Source organism: Triturus cristatus, chromosome 9 (assembly GCF_964204655.1).
Source record: "Triturus cristatus chromosome 9, aTriCri1.1, whole genome shotgun sequence".
NCBI lineage: Eukaryota > Metazoa > Chordata > Amphibia > Caudata > Salamandridae > Triturus > Triturus cristatus.
Genome location: NC_140592.1, coordinates 751,103,023 through 751,128,687, shown reverse-complemented (window position 1 = coordinate 751,128,687; position 25,665 = coordinate 751,103,023). Strand labels below are relative to the sequence as shown.

At 44.1% G+C, this 25,665-nt stretch overlaps 1 protein-coding gene across 1 annotated transcript in view; it reads right to left on the bottom strand.

Annotated features, from left to right (window-relative positions):
• MAJIN (membrane anchored junction protein) overlaps nt 1-25,665 on the bottom strand; it is a 381,011-nt gene that overhangs the window by 64,651 nt on the left and 290,695 nt on the right. The window contains exon 6 of the mRNA XM_085627772.1: nt 3,383-3,411. Coding sequence (XP_085483898.1) covers nt 3,383-3,411 — 29 coding nt within the window. The remainder of the gene's footprint in view (nt 1-3,382; nt 3,412-25,665) is intronic.

Genomic DNA, 25,665 nt, shown 5'->3' with positions numbered 1-25,665 from the left:
ATTGATATACTACGTTGATTCAGAATAAATTGTGTAGTTTAAGTGGTGCCTCATCTCTGTATATATGTGGACATGTGAATCCTGCCAAATGTTAGCTGATTTCTAACTACATTAATAACGCTGGGCAAAGGCTAAGGCCCTCATTTATACACTGGAGGACAGCGTACTCTGCCAGAAACTCAGCTTGTTCTATTTAGAGTTAGGAAGAATGTAATGTATTTGTTGTTAGTGTCCCCACCAGCTCTTCCAGTGGAAATCTTGCACGAATCAATGCCAAAAAGACTTTGGGGCATATTATCAACAGATTGCGATAATTATCGCGCTTAGCGGGTTTTTTGTTATCGCCGGCTATCGCTGGATTCCATTGCCGTGGTAGCACGGTATTAACAACGCTTTGCTCCAAGGCGATATGAAATCCAGCCATAGCCGTGAGAACATGCTTTATCGTGAGAAAACAAGCGATAATTTTCCTGCGATACTGGAAACCTTGCTAATAGGTAGGTTTGGACTTAGCCTTGCAATCCACCTCCCATATAAAAGATGGCTAGGTCGTATTTTTAGCAGGAGTTAAAAACCTGCGATAAAGGGGGCTTAGCGCGGCTTTCATTCTCGCATCACGGGTCCGGTGCAGCCTTGTTAATATCCCGAAGCTGTCTTAGCGAGTGTTTGTGATGGAGTTGTGTGAAGGAACGCCCACTTTGCATGTCATTAGCGATAAATATCGCTGACATGCTAAGTGGCAAAAAAAACGTCTGCTAACTCAAGGTAACAAGTGCTAATGCTTGTTAGCGAGTCCTTGTTAATAGTGCGATAGAAAAATTGCCGCTTTTTCGGCGATATGTGCCGAAAAAGCGGCGATACTTCCCTTGATAATATGCCCCTTTGGATTTTCAGTTTAAGTACATCAGATTTTCCACCCCTATTTAGAGTGGACTGTCTGATGTGCTATTCTTCTTTTTGGGAATATCAGGAGAAGTCTTGCGGTCCCGAAACAAAAAGGAAATTACCTCCACACTCACTACCAGTGAGTCTGGGTCACTATGTATTTATTTTACAAACACAAACTCCTGCTTTGGAAGTTGTAAATAAGAAAAAATCAATCAAACATAAGCACGACAGCGGGACCTCTATTGGAAACCACACCTAACATGTTTCCTCCAACATGTTACAGTAACCTTGTGTATCTAAGTTGTGCACTCAATTATGCACCTGCTGCCAAAGTGCAGTCCAACAACAGGACCGTACAAATTCAAATATAATATAAAGGTGCACCATATGATAGTTATATAATTTACATGAAAATAATCAAATAGTCCAATATGATTTTCAAAAAAATGCGTGCAAATCTTCTTTTATTAGGTGAAAGTTCATATATGCAAGGTATGTACAGCAGATAACAGCCAACGCATTTCGTCCAGAACACTTGACTTCTTCAGGGCAAGAATCACAATAATGTAAGTGCTGTGATCCTGCTAAACCACTCATCTAAGAAAACAGATCAGTATGCTGTCATGGCACATTGTATTGATCGCATCTACATAAAATAGACCAACTGGATAAGTGAAGCCGTGTATATGGACAAGGGATGAATCGAAGGTTGAATAGGTGTCTGCTTCAAACGATTCCAAATTAGGAAGCCGAGGGGTTTATAAACCCCAATATAGGCACCAGAATCCATGCCGAATAGCAGTAGTCGTATTTCCGCAAGTTGAGTGGTTAACTCAACGAAAAAAGAAAAAAAAAGAAAAACCAAACAATTATGTTTGCTGAGCAGCCACATAAAACATGGTTGTCGCTCAGAAAATATTCAATGCTTTCAGAGGAGCCGCTATGGCTAATCTGAAGGCATAGAGATCTCTGCCAGGCTAGCACCGATTTCTAAAGATGCCATAAGTCCCCAATCAACGTGTGTTTTTTAAAGATTAAGGGAAGGTGATCTTAGGACGGTCAGAGGACAAATATGGGATGATAGTGAGAGGAAGAGATTTAAGGAATGTTGAGATAGATGGTTAGGTAAAGTATGCTTAATGGTGAGTTGATTGGCATATATACCTCCAATATTAGTGATGCAGTGCTTTAAGGCTGTAACGGGTTTCCAGGGTGTGTTTTGTTAGTATAGCACTGAGTTGTTTTCTTTTAAATAGTTTGTATTCACATTTTATTTTAAAGAATAAAACCAGTACAGTGGCGATTGATACAGCAGAGTACAATCTGCCTACAAAACATATGTTCAAGAGAATTGAAAAAAAAACAGTATTGAATCACGGAATAATGTAATCCTTATATGTGGGCTACCTATGCATGAATACCAGAAAGATAAATCAATGGTGCCAACCATTAAGGAGGCAAGGAGTATTTCTCTCCGGAGGTCATATGCACCTAGCATAAAAGCCAATATAACAATGAAGGATATCAATAGGGGAAAACAGTTTTAAACAATAGCTGAACTGTGTGAAAAACATAAGGAAAATAACGAAGTCTGAAACAGTAGGTGCACTCGCTCATGATGCTGAGGTAGCATAACATAAATGTCGCAGGGACATCAAGGTGGAGTGGAGGGCGAAGGGAGGAGAAATAAAAACAGAGCAGATAAGAAAAGGATAGGGGAGGGAGAAAGATATGGTCCACATAAATAGTTAAGGGGTTGGAAGGGTGGTCTAGTGTAGCTCTGTTTCATTAATGCAGCATTTTGCACATCACAGAATAGTTTGTCGTGCTTTGCACCATCTTACCTGAAGGTCTGAGGTGAACGAGGAGAATGGCCAGACAAGAAAAACAAGACACAGGAAGCAAGCAAACCACCAAGAGGAAGGAGAGGAGAAATGACACGGAGAAAGGGAATAGGGGACAGGTGGGGAAAAAGATGTGTAAAGCTTGGGCTTCAGAAGACCACCAGAAATATGTGACAGAGTGGATCAAACCTCAGGCAAATGGCTAAATGAAGTGGTAAATGGCAGGAAATAAAATGGTTATAGCTTAAACATTAAGGTCCCCGAAGGGAAGGATGATTGTCATCATGGGTGAACGGGTATGAGGGACGAACTTGGCAAGGGTCAGAAGGAATCAACATATATAACAGAAACAGGCAGAAGTCAGGGATGTGAAGGGTTTCCAGACGATAAACAGAAATGGGACAGTGAAGGGGGAAATACCGTAGAGTGGAGAACGAAAGAAGGGCTTGGAGGAAGTCTATTTCGGACAAGGAAAAATTAATGGAGAGCTAAAGGGATAGATGCCAAAGTGAGATGTTCAAAATGTTACATCATAAGGACAGCACCCCACAGAACCTGAACTGCCAGGGATCCAAAGCAATCATCAACATTAGAGGAATTAGTACAATAATTAATGTTTTGCGACATATAATAATAATTATGATACTTACGGAGACTTGTATACGGGTTGGCTCTTTTGCTGTACAATTGTTAAAAAATAAAACAAACTCTGTTACTTCATTAAAGAAAGGAGATATTCAACTACTTAACATTTAATTCGTTTCCGTTGAGGATAAAAATAATATTGCATCTAGATGTACAGATGGCACATTAACAGTAAAACATTATAAAACACAATTATCAGAATTATTTTAGACACAGCTTCAAACGAACAACCAATAAAAAAAGTATGCTGAAAAATTAGAAAATGTAAATATGCTTCTTTCTGAGCCTTTCTATTCTGCCCTCTCAATATCTTTCTTATGTTCATTTATTTCATTTATGGATCTTCTGTAATGTTTTACTCCGCAGCCTTTTACAAGACCCCCTCCTTGATGGACTGGAACCTGCGAACCCCCCCCCCCCAACACTCCCCAGCGCCTTGAGACCCTTACGGGTGAGTGGTCGCGCTTAACAAACACCTGATTTGATTTGACAATTATTAGTTAAATGACACGCTAAACAAATGAAAAAGTAAAAAAAGAATACCAGAGAAGAAAGAAGGAAACATAACGTAAAGAACGAAAAAAGCAATGTTTTGTTTACAAACGTAGCCAGGCAGCAGTTATAATTGATATGCATAAAATGACATAAGAAATAAAGCTGAATCGTACAATTACAATTCAAAGAGACAGAAAAGCGGGAGATGTAAACGTTGACAACATCCTCATATTCTGGATATCAAGGACCTATCTGACTATAACGTCTAGGCATCCAAAAAGGGCCTTGGGGGGTTGGGGGTCTATCTAGTGCCCTTTAAATTTCCTTCTCGCTTTCTCTTTCTATTTACGTCTCTCTCTCTCTCTCCCTTCCGCACTTTCACTCTGTCTCACTTGTCCTTGTGCCTAAACTCAACTGGATGCGCTACACCATGGGTACTCACAAACTTTCTGTCGGGGGCCAAAATTACAGTGTGGTTTGTGGCCAAGGGCCGCACCGGTAGGGGTGGGATCAGTCGGGGCGGGGTCAGTGAGGGGGGCAGGGCTAGAGTAAAAAAAATCAAACCAGTTTCAAAACATTAGACAACGCGACAATGCTGTATTTCAAAAGCAGATGTAACAACAAAGAGCACATTTTGATAATACATTTTTATTAGCAGACAATAGCAATCGTAAGAGGCATTGCATAGCTTCATACATACTTTGACCCCAATTCCATCACAGCCTCTCTCTCTCAGTCTCTCTCTCTCGCTCAGTCAGTCTCTCTCTGCCAGTCTCTCTCCCAATCAGTCTCTCTCTGTCAGTCAGTCTCTCGCAAGTCGGTCTCTCAGTCTGTCAGTCTCTTTCTCAGTCAGTCTCAGTCAGTCAGTCTCTCTCTGTCAGTCAGTCTCTCTCAGTCAGTCTCTCTCTTAGTCAGTCAGTCTCTCTCTTTCTATGTCAGGCAGTCTCTCTCCATGTCAGTCAGTCTCTCTCTAAGTCGGTCTCTCTCTCTCTCTCTGCCAGTCAGTCTCTCTCTGGCAGTCAGTCTGTGTCTCTCTTTCTGTCAGTCTCTCTCTTGCTGTCAGTCAGTCTCTCTCTCGCTGTCAGTCAGTCTCTCTCAGTCAGTCTCTCTCTTGCTGTCAGTCAGTCTCTCTCATTCAGTCAGTCTCTCTCTCTCAGTCAGTCTCTCTCATTCAGTCAGTCTCTCTCTCTCAGTCAGTCTCTCTCTGTCTTTCTCAGTCAGTCACTCTCTCTCTGTCAGTCAGTCTCTCTCTCTTAGTCAGTCTCTCTCTCTCAGTCAGTCTCACTTAGTCAGTCTTTCTCTCAGTCAGTCTCTCTCTGTCAGTCAGTCTCTCTCAGTCCGTCTCTCTCTCTGTGTCAGTCTCTCTTTGTCAGCGAGTCTCTCTCTCAGTCAGTCAGGCTCTAAGTTAATCAGTCTCTCTCTCAGTCAGTCAGTCTCTCTCAGTCAGTCTCTTAGTTAGTCAGTCAGTATCTCTAAGTCAGTCTCAGCCAGTCTCTCTCTCTCAGTCAGTCGCAGTAAGTCAGTCTCTCTCAATCAGTCAGTCTCAGCCAGTCAGTCTCTCTCTGTCAGTCAGTCTCTCTCAGTCAGTCAGTCTCTCTCTCAGTCAGTCAGTCTCTCAATCTCGCTCTCAGGCAGTCAGTCTCTCTCTCTAAGTCAGTCAGTCTCTCTCTCTGCCAGTCAGTCTCTCTCTCTGTCAGTCAGCCTCTCTCTCTCTGTGAGTCAGTCTCTCTCTCTCTTTGTCAGTCAGTCTCTCTCTCAGTTAGTCTCTCTCTCTGTCAGTCTCTCTCATTCAGTCAGTCTCTCTCTCTCTAAGTCAGCCTCTCTCTGTCAGTCAGTCTCTCAGTTAGTCATCTCTCTCTCAGTCAGTCAGTCTCTCTCTGTCAGTCATTCTCTCTCTCAGTCAGTCTCTTTCAGTCAGTCAGTCTCTCTCTCCGTCAGTCAGCCTCTCTCTCTTTCAGTCAGTCAGTCTCTCTCTCTCCCCTCTCCACTCTCTCTCTCCACTCTCTCTCTCCACTCCCTCTCTCCACACCCTCTCTGCACTCTCAGTCAGTATCTCAGTCAGTCAGTCAGGCGCTCTCTCTCTCTCCTCTCGCCACTCTCTCTCTCCACTCTCTCTCTCTCTGGGGGGTCATGGGGTACATTATCTGCAAGGCCCGCGGGCCGCCAAGGAAGGCCTGCCTGGCCGCTAGCGGCCTGCGGGCCGTACTATAAGTACCACGGCGCTACACTGTAACAGAGGCCTGATAGTGGACAATTGGTAATTCAGGATTAGTACCACAACTGGCCATCAAAGATTCATTCATGCAGTTGAAGATTATACTAAAGTAAAGAATGTAAACCTACTAAATATAACTGTGTTAGGCCGAAGAATAAAGAAACAAAGAGGAGATTTATGAAAGTAAAAGAGGTGAAATAGACTTCTTCAAATAGATATTTTGGTCTTTGTCTAGATGGACGTGGAAACTATTAGTGATACTTAGCATACTTAAGGCGGCCTCTTTGCACCAGGTGGCACACTCAAAAATCCCAAGCAATTCCTTGATCTGTTTCTGAAGGTAACCAACTAATGCCTACGGGGCTATGGTGCAGGGTTTTCTTCTCAAATGCTGCATTTTATAAAATGTTCCGCGTTTAGAAAGATAGTTGAGCATAGAAGTCCATTTTGTTAAATTGTGTAGTAATCTCAATTCATATTCTATCAAATGTTTACTTAATCACTGATAATCCAGCGTGGGCCTAACCTGGAATTCCACTAAATCGCTATGACAATGCCACTGAACATATCCATCATTTATCATTCATTAGTACGAACGCAAAACAAATATTTCTCCAACTCCCTGAAAATGAATGATCTAATTTTGAACTGTTGTCTCTCTTGGAAGTGCTTGGCAGTTATCTCATGTCACTTGCAATCGACTCGCACTGGCACATGAAGTGGGTCAAATTCAGACAATGGAAAGGAACTGGGCTCAATACATATCTATATGTTCCTATATTTCTGAAGTGGAATGCATTTTGAGGATCACATTTGGCTGTGTTGATCTAATATGTTAATGTTTTATATAACTGTGACGATGCTTCATAAAAAAACTTTCAATCAGTTGAAAAGAAGCAAGCAAGAAAGTTAGGATGAAGCTTGGCATAAAACTATTATTTCCTGATACAAATGTAACAGTAACAAGAAGCAGGAAAGCTAGTTAAAGCTGTGGATATAATGGAGGCACATTTAACATTTTGGAGCCAAAGGGCATATTACCATTACCTCCTCATCCTCTTTCACGATCCAGTCATAGCTTATTTGTGAGCTGAGACCACGTTGCAAAATAGGTAAACCTTTGCCGCAACTCCTTCCCACCCACTTCCCCCAAAAATGCAAAGACAAAAAAGGGAAGCCCGGAGGAGTGAAAAAAAAGACACCCTCACCCGAAAAACTCTGTTCGTGCCTATGTATCAACTAGGTGTCTAGTGAGACTGTTCTCATGGGCCAAGTCTTATCGATGCTGCAGCAGGAGCTAGTCACAGTCTATCAAGGCGAGATGCGTCTTGTTAGGTAAAATACGGAGATATGCACCTGGTCTATGGGATCTCCACAAAATGAAGTTGGCTCCCCAGGCTCCCGAAGGGATGGAGCATGGGAGCCAATCAGCCCACTGATCTACATAGTAGTGCAGCGTACATCCCCTCCCTGAGACCGTATGATCCTTTTCTTCAGGAGTTTGCTAAAGACATGCAATTTCAATCAACACAAAGAGTGCCTAGGTTGTATAAACAGAGGTTCTCCCTATGGATACTTCTAGTCCCCATACAGATATCAAAAGATATTTGAAGAAATCACCTCACAGACTACATTTTTGTGGCATGCTTCAGCATTAGTGGGATCTCCACGGATGGGTATCTAGATATCACCCTGACAAACCTACCAATCATGGAGTTCTTTATAAATTTAAACCAGACAACTGAAGGAATTCAAATAATTTTAGGGACTAAAAATATCTTGAGGTTAAACCAAAGGAGATTTTTCTCTTTATTAGATTGGTATCCCAGATTTGATTAAAATGCAACAAAGTGCATGTTATTAGAATTGCATGATTCCAACATTCTTGACATGTTGCCAACAAATTTCGGCCTATAATGATGCCCCTAACATGTCAAAGGCCTTCTTCAGTGCTCCTAGTATTACATGCCAATTGTACATTCAAACCATGCAACTACATGAGGCATATGGCTCTCATACCTAATCCTGAGTTTGTTTAAATGTGGCGGGTATATAATTTCAAGAAAAACACACTTTAATTTACATATTAATTCATATCGATCCCAATGATACCCCAACCATTTGTGGACACTGCAAATCAATTTAAGCCACGCATTCCCTGTGACATGAGAACTATGTCTTACTGTAACAATAGAAAAAAAGGCCCCTGGCCACCTGTTACAATAAATCGTCATTCACTCATTTTATACATGCGGCCAGTACAACAAAACTTGATCCACTTGTATATTTGATTTCCTTTATTGTTTGCTACACCTGATATACGTAATCATGCAATCCACTAAAAATTCCTATGATACAAAAATATTTACTTTTCATAGCAAATTACAATCGAAATCTAAAACACTCCTTTTTAAAATTACATTTTGTTATGTCAAATTTGCATAGGGTCAAACAAAGTGAGAAGTGTACAATGAATTTTTACTTAAAAATAACTCATACCATATATTCATTATAACGTAACTTCATCAGCCAAACAACATTTGTTCCATCATACACACACATACCTCAATCTCCCAGTCATTCAGAAAAGAGATAAATAACAATTAAAAAATAGTTCTGCAAAACATCATATTAACTATCATTATTTCTTGCTAACATGATCCAAGGATAATAACACAGTTAATCTTCAGTCATTACATTGTCTACGAACTGATCAATGGTTCTGTCATCAGAATAATTACAGATGTCTAAACATATATCAATCTGTTTTGAAATTTCATATTCCACATGTTTGTCCTTGTCAAACAAATGAATTTGTGGCTTGTGAATTTCTACAAATCTACGCGTTTCGGCAATTTACCACCGCCTTCTTCTGGATTGCCACAGGATCAGACTCTTAGTCACTTCTCAACCTAAACATAATGACACAACTTTACTGAGCCACACATATACTGTTAACAAACTTTTAAAGTTAGACCGCAGTAGGTGCTCGTTTGCCACTGTGTGATAAATTCACCTTATATCCCATGAGAGTGTTGGTGGCAACTCTTTTATCTTCTATATCTCTAGATACATGTCTAATTATTCCTTATAACCCTAACCTTTGGGTCAATGTCTTCCAGAATAAGGGGAAAAACATAGTGCATGATCCTACCTAAATATGAGGGTCTGTCACCTTTTATTGGACTCATACTGCCGGAGGGGTAACAGCTCCAGGTAAATGAGAAATGGGCACGTCCCAACCAAATTCCTGCATCAAAAAGAGGGATAATGGGAATAAACAAAAAGAGCTAAACCATCTCAGACCTACTATTCCGTCTATCAAGCGGACTCCCTGCACGTGGCTATACCTTATTTGATTGACCTAAACTTGCCTGTGTTCATGTAACTCAACTCAAAATGGTCTCTAATGTCAGCTACATCATCTGAAAATTATAAAAGGCATCATAAATAAAAAGAGAATTTTGAAAAAACCAAAATCTTCTGCTTCAGGAACTGTGCAACTAATTATATCTAGGAATTGGAAGATAAGAGGGTCAATGTTGTAGATAGCTATCCATAACTAGGAATGGAGATTCACAAGCAGCTGAAATGGTCTAAACATCTAACCAATCTAACCAACAAAAGTTACACCATCACAGGGGCTATCAAGCACTTTTTTAAAGAAATATGGTGGTAGAGCTTTTTGTCCAACCTCCACAGCTACCTACCCTACATTTTCTTTACTAATCTACTATGGAGCAATAGGGATGAAGAACCAAGATGTTGCTAAACTGGATGGTCTGTTTATAAACTGTATTGAACATATCACTGTTTTAAGATCCTCAACTCCACATTCCAGAGTAAGGTTAGAGGTTCTGTCAATGGCGGCAATGAACACTGCAAACCTTTTATATTATTTCTGTGACTATCCCAAATCCGATGAGAACACATTGAAATGCTTAATTAATAAGGAAATCTTGAGTAGTACAGGAAACAAGCAATCATTATCATTACCCTTTTTAACCTCAACTTTAAATGCACAGGAATCACAGATCTCATCAACATTTCTACACCATTACACCAAAAACTAATAAAACATACTGTACAATCAAATCAATTGAAGTTTGACATAGACCAAATCCTGAAGCAGAAAAACACTAGACATTTCCTGTCTAAGGAGACAATGAAATGTCACAGATGTATCAATTTTAACATAAACCGGACAACCAAGACGTTTCTTAGATTTTGACTTCTTTATATTCCCCTACTGCAATCCGAAGGATCTTGGCATAAGAGCAGAGAAAAGGAAATTCTATATTGCTTATGTCATCTACATAATGAAACAACAGAACACTTATGCATCTGCCCCAAACTATTTGAGGCACTTTAGAAATATTTTAAACCTTCTTCAAGCCGGATGGAATCAGGACACTTCAAGAGGCTACAGCTCTATGTTTTAAACGACAGTCAGAAAAAATTATCAGATGCACTATGAAATTCCTGTTTATCACATAAAGTTTATGAAAACCCTCAAAGTGAACAATATAAAAATAATTTATTTGAATGTTGCGGCAAAAGACTTCAGAAGACTCTGTGTCAATTAGTCCTGTTACATAAAAGGGTTTTATTTTTCTTATTAATTAAATTGATTTTTAGGTGTCAGTACTATTGTTGTTATGGCAATTGTACTTTTGTATTCTGTCTTTATGATCGTATAAAGTTTTAAAAACGAATACAATAAAAAATAGTCATTCCTTGATACAAGAACGTAGAACATTTTGTGAGGTGTCTACAAGAAGATATCCTTACATTCTCAAGAGATGAAGATGACTACATAAAACACATTACAGAAGTGGGTGAAGGACTGCAGAGAAATAGGTTGACTTTTAAAATAAATAAAAATGCAAGTTTCTGCAAAGGGAAGTAAACTATCCTGGATAAACCATCTTGGGGGAGGGCACTAGAATCCCTGATGGATGTGATCCATTATGCCCACACTCTTTACTCCACAGTGGAGCTGTTACCCTTTGTGGGACTTTTAAAATATTATACTAAATTTGTAAGTAATCTTGCTTAGAAGACTCAACATGTAAGGAGACCAAGAAGAAAAAACACTGAGTTTGTATGGACTGCAGAGCAACCAAGCACATTTGAAAAGGTCTGATTTGAAATCATGAATGCTCCCACCTTGAAATCATTTTGTGGGGGATAATTTTGTGTTAGACGGTGGCTGCCAGAATGTACAGGTTGGGGGAAGTTTTGTCACATAAATCAGGTAAGGAGGAGTGCAATGTGGCATTTGCTTTATGCACATCGAATACCACTGAAAGAAGATATGCAGTCAGAGAAGAAGAACTGCTGGTTTATGTGTGTGTGTGTATGCATGGTGGGTCTGAAAATGACAGAAATATTAATTGGGGCACTCAGTTTGAGCTGATATGACTGAAAACCATTAGTAGGTGCTTTATATCCAGAGAAAACTGAACTCAACTGCACATATCTGTAGATTGTGTTTTAGATTACAAATATACATTTGTTTATGATCATGGCGAACACTATTATGGCTTACTACCTGTCAGGACTTGTGTGTGAAATCTAGTTTGGTTGCGTCTGGTGTTGAGTGCAATGATAAGGATGTTGTAACTACCATCAAGGGAGTGGTGGCTGGTAAATTCAGCCATATGTGTGAGAGAGACTGGGATAATGCTGATGGCTAAGATGCAGTTTTAAAGTTTGCGAAAAGGTGTGTAATGGGTGGGGAGGACCTGAAAGTATGTTGACAGACCTGGACTGCGATTCATACTATCAAACAGCAGGAGAGTGTGAGCTGAAGGGTAACTTATTCTTTAAAGCAGTATACCGGTGTACCACTGGAAAGGAATCATAGGAGAATTTTGGAAATTATCCCTAGAGGTTATCCATGCATGTTCTCCATTAAGAAGTTGTTAATGATGGTTTTGTTTGGCGGCCAGGTATAAATGCTGTAGCCGACAGGTGGATGAAGGAACGCTCAGAGTGTTGTGCAAGTAACGCAGTTTTGAAAACTAAGACAGCATTGCTCACTCCTGTGATCAGGCCCCAAAATCACTAGCAGATATTAGCTTTTGATATTTCGGAACCATTCACTAAATTACAAATTTCCCACAATTGTGGTGGATTATCATTCTAAATGACTGGACGTTCGAGTTAGACAACCTCTTCAGTGGATGCAGAATTTCGGAATGATACCTTGAAATGTTGGTCATGGATAATCAGGTACAGTTAATGCCTACAGGGATGAAGGACCTATGAGCATGATGTCCAAACCAATAGGCATGATGAAGGACGTAATAGTCATCAGGGACAATACTGTGTGGGCCACTGCTAATGGGTGAAATTGAAAAGAATTTTCACGCAAAAGACTAAAAAACGGCAGTTGTATCATATCATGTTCCGCCTTACCAATGAAGAAACTCCTTTCAGGATATTTAAGAAAAGCGATGAATCTTCTGAATTGTGTCTGTGGTAGTTTAAAAGGGAAACTGAAGGGTAAGAAAAAAAGAACCTTCTGTTCAGAAACTCAATAGTGAAACATCGTGAGCGTGAAACAGAGCATTTGAGGCTTGACATAATAGAAAATATAATGTGGTTTACCTGATTTCTAGGTAGAAAGTAAGGTATGAATTCCTAAAAGAGGACATATAACAAAGGACTAGTCTAAATTTGGCAAACCTGCCAAGGTGGTGAAAGTAAATCCCTTGACTCAGATTGGATGGCTGTGGAATGTGAGAAATGAAAGATGGATTGAAGAGGAAACTGTTAGTATATGTAAAGTGTTCCTTGATAACTTGTGGATACTTTTATAGGTGTCCAGCAAAGCCTAATTTCTGGTAATTTGGGACGTGAAATCAGAGAAATGCACAAAAACAGCATTTTAAATGAAGGTGAAGTTTTTCCCAATCACATGGAAGATGCGATGGTTGCTGCAGTAAAGAAGTTGGTAAGAATCTGAAAAAATGAACCATTTTCTGTGAGAGTTTGAACCTACTTCTACATCTGCTCCCTAAATGGCTTCCCTCTACTTCACAAGATATGTCCTTTAGGATGGAGGGTTTTTATAATACCTGGTTGTTTTTTTCTCTCTGATCATGGGAGGTTCAGGGGCTATGGAAACATGGCAGAGGAAAATGTCTCAGCCAGTTCTTTCTTAGATTATACACTTAGTTTTCTGACCATGAACCGTGAGACAGGAGGGGTGAGGAGGTGTGGATAATTAGGAATCATAAAAATGATCAAACTGAAGTTGGATAAATTGAATACATCTGGGGTTTTTACCATAAATTGCCTGATCTCTCTTAAAGTCTCTCAGTGGAACATGAGTGTATATAGATCAGATTCAATCTGTTGAATCAATGGTAATCTGCACGGCTTCTCAGAGGTCATGTTTATCAACACTGCCTTTCAACATCTGTAAGCAATTAGAGTGATTCAATTTCATTGCTTTGCAGAAAACACACAGGAGTTGTTTAAGATGACGAACCGATCTAAACTTAACCTAATTGTTATAAGCTTTACATCTTATTTTATTAAACTTCAGATGAACATAGGCTAAATCTGAAGCCCACAAACACTGAGCTTTTATTTTTAATAGTTTTAACCAAAAAGCTAGGTAATCCTAGAATTCTTACCAGAAACCCCCCTTATTGGAAATACTGTCAACAGCTTAGGGAATAAAACAAACCGATTGGGTGTTGTCTTTTTGACGTTTACCATGTCACTGAATAAGAGACATCAATTGTAGATCATTTTTGCTATCACCTGGAACCTTTGTGTGTTACATCCATTCCTTAATGAACTACCTTCGCCAGTGACATCATTGACCCCAAATCAGATTATAGCAACAAACACCTAATCAGCACTATGCATAGCACATAAAAAGGAACATATTTCACAAGACTCATCATATTGTGAAGCTACGGCTACATCTTACTCTGATCATTGTTATGCACTGCTTACGAGTCCATCCTAGTTTTAAAAAAGTAACAGAAAAATTAACGCTTCATACTCCTGTGGATAAGGAAATGTATAAACATGATGTATGAGCATGCTAACCATCAGTGTCAGTCTTTTGAGATATATATGCTACTGCTCAGCTAGAATAAGAGGCTCTGGGCTAGTTACATGTGAGCTCAGGAGCACATGTCTACACACATGTGCAGGTGGCACGTGGGAGACTGCAATCTTACATAGCCCAGTATTTGCGTAAAGGGATTGGTGCTGAACTGGGATACGCTTTATAATATGAGTGGGGATTCATAGAGTAGGTCTGTAGTTCTGACTGAGGCTTTGAGGTGCCTGCACTGTGTACATATTATTGGTGAAATCTGCCCGCAATCTGGGGTAAAACATGCACCCAAGTGTAAATCTGTAGTCCCTAACATCCCACATTCACTATTTAAGCCACTTTAGGATTTGTCCTATTTCCCTGGGTCAGCTCACAATCATATTAAAGGCCTTTGTCCTCCCTAGTGTGGCAATTTAATTAGTGTGCTATCTGTTAAAACATAAGCTATCTGTCACACTACGGGGACAGTCCAGGTCCACTGGAACAAAGGAGGAGAGCCAGGCCTCTGGAGTCACAATAGGAGGGGCTCACCTTTGATGTCTCGATGGGAATGAATCAGTCAGATGTGTCATCAAGGGGTCAAGCTAAGGCTCCCAGGGGCGCTCTTTCCACAGATAACTTGAAGTTGCAATATTGGTTTGTTCAAGAATATTGTGCAAGTGGGTTGGAACAGGGGTAGATGGATGATGTGGCGTCATAGCATTGGCCAGGGGTGCCTGGCAACTAGAACTTTCCACTCCCAATTAACAGCAAGAAGATACTGGACTTGGGAGCGAGAATGACAATAGACTGCCCATCAGGAAGGAGAAGTCAACAGATGCCCTGCAAGAATGGACTGAAGGACTTTCATCCTAGCTGACAGCCCAGGACAGGGATGGGTCTCTCCAGGGACAGTGGCGCTGGATGCCTTATACCATCTGAGGAGCAGATGGTGGAAGAGATTTGGTGGGGCACCCTGGATGGTTCACTTGCACTTTCTGTTGACTGGCTTTTGACTCTGCTGACCCACAGATAACCTTTAGGCTTTGCGACCTGGAATGTGTGGCAGGGAGTGCGTTCTGCTGGCTGACTGTGGAGGTACTGCACAAAATGCATCCACAAGCAGGAGAAGAGCACGGGGGGCAGGCAGGGAATAGAACAACTTTAGAAGCCAAGGGACTTGAAATAAATGAGTCCACCAGTGGCACAAGTCTGCAATTATTAAAACTGTTCTAATGGGGCCAGAGAAATGGGCCTGGAAAGTTTGACGCCATAGAGAAAAAAGAAATGAACTCGAGCATGTAGTGCTCCTCTGTATCACCTAAAACCATCCATTAGGTGGGCCAGGTGCCAAGGGTTCGGTAATATGTTAATTTTGTAAGTTTCCCTTGGAAGGGGGCCTCTGAGGGCCCCACTTTCCATGGCAGCATTTGGCCCATTGAATCCATCCCCAGGGCCCTACATGAGACAAAATGTCTGGGGACTACATGCCCTAGGACAAAGGCCAAACCGAAGAGAAAGGCCTGTGGGGTGCTCACCCACTCCCCATGCCTGGGGGGTGGGGGGAGTCGGGCGAACCCCGCTGTAACAACTACCAACAATAGTTTTCAGTGTGGGAGGAAAATGTAATCCTGCCACTGCTTACAGCAGCTGGGATCAGAGGAGAATGAAGTCAGTTTTAATGCCACCCTGTTATTGATTATAAATACTGTGCTTATTGACTTAAATGATGGTGCAATGTGGCATTATTTCATGTGGCTGCTATTACTAATATGGTGAAGCCCTGTCAAAGCCAGTAGGCCTGCCTTATTTAAAATGAGACCCCTTATTTTGTGATGTTGCATCTACTATAGGTGATGGGTATTGTAGTTGTAGGGTTCAGGACTACTAGGGATGTAATGTGTAATGAAGGTGTCACTGAAGCAGTAGCGGCTGTGGTGGTGGGCAGGAATAAAAAAAAAAAGACTTACCTGAAATGAACGGACGGCCGCCTCTCCTCCGTCCTCTTCATCTTCCAGTCCCAGTCCCAGCCGGCAACAGCAGAAGGAAACACCCAGGCAGCAGGTTCTCCTGAACCAATCACACTGCTGCAATGCAGCGTTGGTATTGGCTCCCCATAACCAATCACAACGCTGCGACGCAGCATTGTGATTGGTCTGAGCGCCGTGGTTCGGCGCTCAGACAGGTACAGGGAGGCTTTGCATGTTCCTCACCAATCTGTGTAATGCAGCCTGGTGGGGAACATGCAAAGTGCGCAGGGCTGCTTGGCTGGCCCCAGAGGGCCAGCCAAGCAGTCATGCGCACTTAGGGAGTGCAAACTACTCCTCCACCTGCGCTGCCCAGCACCGTCCTGCGAGCCACTGACTTCGAAAAGGAAAAATACATTGATAATAACGATAGATATTATCATTGTATTTTTTCTTTGGAGATTGAGGCGGTGCTCCTCTGCCTTAGCAGAGGAGCCGCCACTGCACTATAGGTAATTTTCATCTACCTGAAGTATGCATAGTCAATCAATCAATCAGGGATTTATAATGCGCACCAATTACCCGTAAGGGTCCTGAGGTGCTAGGGGGAGGGGCGTTCAGGCAGCTCTGAGGTCATTCGAAGAACCAGGTCTTGAGGTCCTTTCTGAAGGCATGCAGTGTCGGGCTTCGTCTGATGCTGAGGGGGAGTTTGTTCCACGTCTTGGCCGCGATATAGGTGAAGAATCTGCCTCCCGTTTTGGCTCTGCGGATGCGAGGGATTTCAGCCAGGGCTAGGTCGGCAGAGCGGAGGTTTCTCTTGGGGGCGTGGAAGGAGATTCTATTGTTTAGGTATTGGGGTCTGGTGTTGTGGAGGGCCTTGTAGGCATGTGTCAGCAGCTTGAAAGTCACTCTTTTTCTGGCGGGGATCCAGTGGAGGTCTCGGAGGTGCTGGGCGATGTGGTCGTGTTGTTGGATGCTGAGGACGAGTCTGGCTGCGGCGTTCTGGATGGTCTGGTGTTTGTGAAGGAGAGATTTGTTGATTCCGGCATAGAGGGCGTTCCTGTAGTCCAGCCTTTTGGTGATGGATGCGTGGGTGACGGTCTTCCGCGATTCGGGGGTGGGTCCATTGGACGGTCTTGCGGAGTGTGCGGAGGGTATTGAAATGTGGAGGATACAGCATTGATCCGTCGGTTCATGGTGAGGGAGGAGTCGAGTATGATGCCGAGGTTGCGGGCATGGTCCGTGGGTTTGGGAGGGTTTCCGAGAGCGGGGGACCACCAGGTGTCACCCCACACAGTGGGGGCGGATCCAAGGACGAGGACATCCGTTTCCTCCAAGTTCAGCTTCAGGCAGCTGCTGCTAATCCAGGATGTGCCGTCCCTCATTCCTTTCTGGAAACAGTGCCTGGTGGTTTGACTTCTGCGAGTTTCCAGTCATCGGGGAACGTGCCTGTTTCGCGGGTGCAGGTGATTGTCCGTTCTAGAGCGATGGCGGAGGCGGCTCTGTGGAAGTTGTGCGGCAGCAGGGGTCAGTATGTGCTCCAGAGTGGATGGTCTTCATAGTCTTTGCGGTGTCTTCGGTGATGACAGGGGTCCAGGTGAGGAGGGTCGGCTGGATGGCGTTGCTGGTGGATGGTGTTGGGTCAGTGCTTTGGTCTTGGTCGTCGAAGTTGTCGTAGAGTGTCCTGACCTTGTGGTGGAAGAGTATTTAGCAGTATGTCAGTAATAAAAGTATGTCTCATTTTAAAAGTGAAAGTACTGACTGGACCATGGGTACTCACAAACATTTTCCCAATGACCAAAAGGTTTTGTCTGGAGAAACAACCATTACAACGCATGCATTACAATGCATGCTTTTACCCCACATGCCATTACAACGAAAATGGCTTGCTGTAGGGGGTATAAGGTGTTGGATTTAACTCCAACACCTTCCCTACTGTTGCAAAGACTGGAGTTGGAATAGTAAATTATACTATTCCAAACTCCAGCGCACCCCCCAACAGCAAGTCGGGAACAAAATTGCGCTGTAACGGCATGAGGGGTAAAAGCATGCGTTATAACGTCATACAACCGTTTTGTCTGTGATGCGACCAAGGGCCGCATTGATGCCAGCAGGGTAGCGGTTGGGGCAGGGGGGGACCGGGGGACGGTGCCAGTAAGGTGGGTGTAGGCCAGGGGAAGCAAAGCATACACATCCCATGGCTGAACTGCACAGTGTGAAACTAGAAAACCTGGTATTACTTTACCAAACTGTATGCTCTTAGGCAATTGTTTAATTTCCCTTTCCCTCCTTTTTCTTCATTATCATATATAAAAGGACATCGAAATACATGACTTCTGGATGCGCATTGTACAAAACCTTCTCCTGTGTTTGATTTACTAAACTATATTTTTTCATGTATAATAGTAACACCGTCCAAGAGTGCACTTAAAAACTGACTTGAATCTTAATTCACTATTGACAATACGGTCAGGGTGGGGGGGAGAATGAATGTTTGTAAATTTATGTTCGAAAACTATTGCTTTTAAAGAAAAGAGCTTCTGAATGTACTGATATAATGTGATGTACTAAGGTGAAACGGTTCTGCATGTTAATGAAATACACTTTTGAACTTTGAAGAGACCTTATATTTTTACACTTTTGCTGCAAGATGTCTTTAAAAATAAAGAAGTTTCTCAAATTAGGCAGTGCAGGATAACCTAGTTACTTCCTTTCTTTAATATCAATAAACTTTTTAATAAAGGCTTGCCTGTTTATTTTTTTAAATTTTTAAAAAAATGTATTTATGATTTTATCATACACAATAACAGTACAACGTATCAAACATGTAGTAAGCTTCAATTGTCTAATAGTGGTCTTTCGTATACATCATCGTATAGGCAATACATCGAACAATTGCATTTTGTATAGCATACATTCATTCCGTAACAGAGAAATATAGACGGTGCTACCATATCATATTTGGAGTTCCAGAGGCATATGACTATCGTTATGCAATATTATCGCAGGCAAACCCCCCAAAGGGCAGAGTCCATCTCCTTCCAGGCCCAACTAATATTTACCGTGCACCTGCGTGAGGGCGATAGTAAACCCAATATAAATTATCACTAAGCAATCACTCAGGATCATGGGGAATGGAGTCTGTCTTCCCCGAGTTTTGTGAAAGAAGATACCGTTGCAATGGGCCCTATATATCCTTTGGTTTGGATGTTCTCGGGTGTGTCTCAGCATATGTAGTCGTTTGCTCCTGACAGTACATCAAATCCGTTAACCAAACCTTAAATTTCGGGGCACAACCCCTTCCCCATCTGCAAGCCACTCTTCGTTTGGCCAATAGTAATGAAATGGCAAGGAATTTACGGTATGATTTGGTTACCTGTGCTACATACCCCAGAAGCGCCACCATGGGATCCCTCACCAATATGCTGTCTATCATTGTCTCGAGGGCTCCAAAGACCCGCTCCCAAAACTCCTGCACTCCAGGACATTCCCACGCCAGATGCAAGAAACCTGCCCCAGGCCTCCCGCACCTCTCGTTATCCGTTAAATTAAACCTGTATTTTTTGACAGGCGTGTAATAGAGCCGCTGCAAAAATTTATAATGGATAACCCGCAGCATACAACTGGCAGAGATTTGTCCGGTTTGGATGCAACAATACCGCCATTGTTCATCTAGTATCTCTTGTCTCAATTCTTCCCCCCACTGTGTACGGGCCGAACTAGTAATTTCCACTTGTTGTGTGCGTATACAATGGTATAGACCCGACACCAGGTGTTTCCCGTCCGTGGATCCCAACAATTGGTGTAATGGGGTGAGACTTGGAGGTTCCTTTGGAAAGTCCGGGACCACCGACCTCATCCTCTGTCGCAGGCGCACGTATAAGAACACATCCAGAGGCGTAGGCTGTACCCCTGGAAGACATGATCCATGGAACGAAATAGTCCTTCATGAAAGAGGTCTCCCCATGTACTAATATGAGTGCGCTTACATAGGTTGAGAAATCCTTTTTCTTGCAGTAGCGATATACTGGGGTGATAAGATTGTGGGAGTCTAGGGGAGTACAGGAAGGGCGAGGCGACAAGTTCGTTTATCCGGTGCCACGCATCGACTGTGCCAGTAATCGTGGTGGGTGGTGTCGCCCGGGTACGTGTAGAGTCATGCATCATGCCATTCAATGGTATAGGGTCTGCGAGCCAATCTTCTACTGCCACCTGCGGCATATATCTAGGGGGATATATCCAATAATAGGCATAATGCGCCTGTGCGCTTAGGAAATAGACCTCGAAATCTGGGATGTCAAAGCCACCTTGATCGTATGGCTTCATGAGTGTAGATCATTTGAGTCATGGCTGTTTGCCTCCCCAGAGCAATCTGAGTAATTACGCACGTAGAGTTTAAAAAAAAAAGACCCAGGGTGATAAGGTATATTTAGAAATAAGTAGAGGAACTGCGGCAGTATGATCATTTTTATGAGGGATGCTTGACCTGCAAGTGATAGAGGTAGGGATATCCAACGTGTGACATTACTAGACAGACGCGTAATGGCTGTGCCATAATTGAGCCGTATTGTGTCCTCTCTGTCTCTAGCCACCTGTATACCAAGATATCGGATATCCGTGTCACACCACTCCAATGGAAAGTCAAGCTGAAATGGAGGGACCGCCGGCGTGAGAGGGAAGACCTGAGATTTGGCCCAATTAATTGTGATGCCAGACAATCTGCCAAACACAATGAATTCCCATAATAGGGGATTCATGTTCTGCTGGGGGTCCCTAATGTATAATGTCACATCATCCGCATACAGCGAAATCAGGAGCTGACGCAGATAACAGCAGGAAAGCCTTATGTTGGTGGCATTGCCGAAGACTGGAGGCTAGTGGCTCAATCGCTATGGCGAATAGGAGTGGGTACAGCGGGCATCCCTGCCGGGTACCCCTAGAGATGGTAAACGGAGGAGAGGAATGGCCATTTATTAATTACTTGGCAGTGGGGTGATGGTACAGTAATCTGATCCAAGATACATAAAGGAGCGGGAAGCCCATACGCTGCAGCACTCCGAATAGATAGTCCCACTCCACAGAATCTAACGCCTTGGTGGCGTCCAGGAATACTGCAGCTAGTGGGAACTCAGGTGCCACCGTCTGAATCAAGGAGAAAGAGTGCGCAGATTATGAGTAGTAGCTCTACCCGGAACAAAACCTGATTGGTCAGGGAGTATGAGTTTGTCCATCAAAAGAGTCAGGCGATTGGCTAGCACTTTAGCCAGGACCTTAGTGTCGCAATTTATCAATGACAGGGGCCGGTAGGAGTCGCACGATCTAGAGGGTTTTCCTGGCTTCAGAAGAGACGTAACCATCACTTCCCTTATCGAGGTGGGGAGTATCCCAACTTCAAGAGACTCCTCATACACCTCTTGGAGCACCGGTGTCATGATATCAATATATTGTTTATAAATATCGGTAGGGAGCCCGTCTGATCCCGGTGCCTTCCCATTCTTCAATTGCATGATTGCTTCCCTGATTTTGTCTAACTAAAGAGGGAGGCTCAGAAATCCCCTCTGCGTGTCGCTGAGCCATCCTAGTGCCACATCCCCCATGAAACCTTCCAGATCCACCAACCCCTGCCTCTGCGACGTATAGAGCTGTTTATAGTGGGCAGTGAACACCTCAAGTATATTAAGTGAATCGCGCTGTATCTACTCTCCAGGCCCTCCAATCTCCAATATATGTGTTGTGAAGCATGGACATCTGGTCACTTCGGCCAACGCCTTGCCCTGTCGCTCCCCCTCGCCATACCTGCGGGCTAGCCAGTAACGCCCCTTAAATTTCACCTCCCTCAGTACAGTGTCTGTATACTCTGATAGCGTTTCGTGGAAAGCCTACTGTACCTGACCTGTTCCCCTCATCCCATCCGTCCCTCCAGTTCCTTCAACTCCTGTTCCAGTTTCCTGATTGTCCTCTGTATATCCCAAAGCACCCCAAAGCTCTTTGATATGCGGTACCCCCTCATGGTAACTTTAAACGCTTCCCATATAACCTCAACGCTGTCCACTGACCCCTTATTTCTGTAGCAAAAATATTTTATTTCATCACCTAATTCAGCTTGGAAAACTGCGTCTAACAGTGCAGTAGGTTGCAACCTCCAGTGAGGTCTAGGTTTGTCATATCCTGGTGTGGGTGAGTGACACTTTGACGGGGCAGTGATCCGAGAACGTCCTGACTGGATGTGTAACATTACAAATGGAGGATCCCAGCCCCCTTGAAAGCAGACAATAATCAATACGTGCCCATGTTCCTGTATGTGACGTGAAGTGTGTTCCCTTCTGCACCCCTGGGTGTGTGAATCGGCAACTGTCGATCAGACATTTACTGGCGAATGTCACTGGGGCCCTTGGGTTGAGGTGCGTCTCTTGTAGCAAATCCACTTGTATCTGTTGTCTGTCAAGGTAGGCCAAAATTTGCCTGCGTTTCCTCGGATCACAAAGGCCCCTGATATTCCAAGTTAGCACCCTCAGTATGGATTTATCGTCCAGCACCATCACCACAACCTATTAAGCCGTAACAAATGTATTGCGAGATCACGTGGCACCATATGCATGCGATGTGAGAGTCATTATACTGAAAAGCATACCACATGTTATTCTTGCTGTAACATTCATCTACCCATCTCCCCCACCTCCCCCTCCCACTGAAGCATCCCAATTATGCCAGTTGTCCACAACCCTCTCCCCTCCCCAGACCCCCAAAACTTAACTGCAACAAACATTGACCCTGCTCCTTCTCAGAGCAGCATTAAAGAAAAATCTAAAAGAATCAGATACAATAAAAGAAAAACAGTGGGGTACACCCGTTTGGGGGAATGCAGCTGGATGGCCCACGGGTACCTTTCGCCAGTCCAGGTATCTTGCATCGTTGAACAAGTCCCTGAATAGGTTGCGAGAGCGTTCGGCTGCCTGCCAATTTTGTGTTCCATTCTTTATCAGCATCACTTTCCGAAAGTTGCGCTCCATAACTCCTGTCACTCAACGTCCGATGTTGTTGCTTGAAGCGAACCTTCCACTACAGGCAACGTCTTCTTTTGTTTCTTAAGTTGCTTGAGGAATTCCTCGGCTTGTTGAGGCTTCGTGCAGAACGTTTGAGTCCCCTGATGCGTGATCCGGAGTCGGGCGGGATAAAGTAGGGCATAGTCAATTTGGGCTTGTCTCAACTTTTGTTTGACTGCAAGAAATTTGCGGCATTCCTCTTGGACCTGTATTGTGAAATCCGGGTACATTGTGAAGGGCACTCCATCGTAATGCAACAGTTTTTTCTCCCTGGCTACCCGCAGAGCCACATCCCTATCTCTATAATTCAATAGGCGCACAATAATAGGCCTGGGTGCGCTACCAGGGGGAGGTCGCGGTCCAAGCGAGCGGTGAGCCCTTTCCATGATGAAGTGCCCACTACCGCTACCAACAGCTTTTCAATGTACTCCCTATTGCCGGTATTGGTACTCTCCGGAATACCTAATACGCGAATTCCTTCTACTTCTCGCCTCTATATCCTCATTTTTGGCCGCTATGACCTTTAAGAGCTTTTCTATTTGTGTCGTTGCACCCTGCACCTGGTTTGTGACATCTTCGACCTCAGAGATTCGGTGTTCGGCATCTTTTATGCGCTTCTCATGACCCTCAATTTTCCGCGCTATAGCATCCATTCGTGATGCCATCTTGTCCATCTTGTCCGCGATGGTCGCGAAGCCCTGCCGTACCTCTGAGAGGATCGACGTCATCTCTTGGTGCTACTTGTGATCCCAGTTGCGGCCCTTCAACTTCAGCGTCAGCCTCCATCTGCTGCTGCCGCGTGGATGTTTTGGCGTCGAAAGTGAGCCGCGGCTGGCACGCATCCACCTTCCCCATCGCAGCGCCTGCGCCCGCAGTAGCAGAGATGTTGCGACCTGGTGTGATAACAGTAGTTGTTTGCCAAACCGGCTGGAGATCCTGGCCTGATCTCCTTTTTAGTGCGATAAGCAGATCTTCACCTTGTGCCCCTCCAGCTGTATGAAGCGTGGTCACAGTAGGACTTACGGCAGAATGTGGTGCCCTGCTTGCTAGGTCGTGCTCAGTAGTCGCCTCTGTTGTGCCAGGGCAGGCGGCGTAGACGAAGCACCTTCTCTGGCCTCACGTTATTGTCCAAGCGTACTCCTTTGGCCCCCTCTCCGCCTTCCACCCTGCGATGTAGTCAGCGCTGTAGCAATTCACCTTATGGCTTCACCGAAGCGTGTTATCCAGGAGTCTTGGGCAGGCACTAGCCCCCAAATATATCACTGTGCCATTCACGTTTCACTGGAGTTAATTAGCAGTGGAAATATAGCAGACCCCCAGATACCTCCTAAGAGGGGCCTGCCAGGTAGCGCCTCTCTGCCACTTGCCTGCTTTGTAGAATTACCGCAGCCCCGGGCGCCAGTACCCGTCAATTCCGTCCAAGCGCGGTGTTGGCCGGCAGTCTCCCGGCCCGACAACACCTCCGCCTCCAGCCAGCAGTTATGTCAGGGCGTCTCTCACCAGGGGGGGCATTCAGCGCTCCTCGTCCGCCGCCATTACGCTGCCTGGGCCTGCGCACCTCGTGGACGCCGCGGTGGTCGCGTACTCGCCTCAGCCCAGCAGCAGCTCTAGGGTCACTTCCAGCACGATCCAGCCGCAGACTCACAGCAGCGATAGACGCCTTAAATCACAGTTAATTAGCAGTGGAAGCAGAGCAGACACCTCCTAAGAGAAGCCTGCCAGGTAGCGCCGCTCCACCACTTGCCTGCCTTGCAGAGTGGCCGCAGCCCCAGGCGCCAGTACCCGCCAACTCCGTCCGAGCGCAGCGTTGGCCGACAGTCACCCGGCCCGACAACACCTCCTCCTCCGGCCAGCAGTTATGTCAGGGCGTCTCTCACCAGTGGGGACATTCAGCACTCCTCGTCCGCTGCCATTACTCTGCATGGGCCTGCGCACCTCGTGGGCGCCGCGGTGGTCGCGTACTCGCCTCAGCCCAGCAGCAGCTCCAGGGTCACTTCCAGCACGATCCAGCCGCAGCCTCCCAGCAGCGATAGACGCCTCAAATCACCTCGGGTATTTGCGAGACTTGCACCGAGTGCTCCGTACTTGCTGAGCTACACAATCCCGTAGTACACGGGCAGATCCCTTCTATAGAACCACGATAATTGTCGGATTTAAGCGCCAAACTGCGGGGGCCTTACACAATGCCGGCCATTCTGCTCGTGCACCACCTAGCGCCCCCCGGCATGCCTGTTTATTTAACATATTTCTCAATGTTAGTGTTGAGTCGAGTAAACAGCAGCCCAGTGCTGCTGTTGAGCCGTACTTTCAGTATCACTGGACTGGACATTAATTTTTTGAGTGTTGTTATTGTGGATCAGTGAACTGGGGTTATTAGACACACCACCTCTCCTGAAAAGGCACTGGAATATCTGTTTTACGACCCTGAGAGAATCAAGTGCTACAATGGAGTACTAGGTTCCCAGTACAAAGACAACAGCAGTTTTATTACTTGTGAAGGATT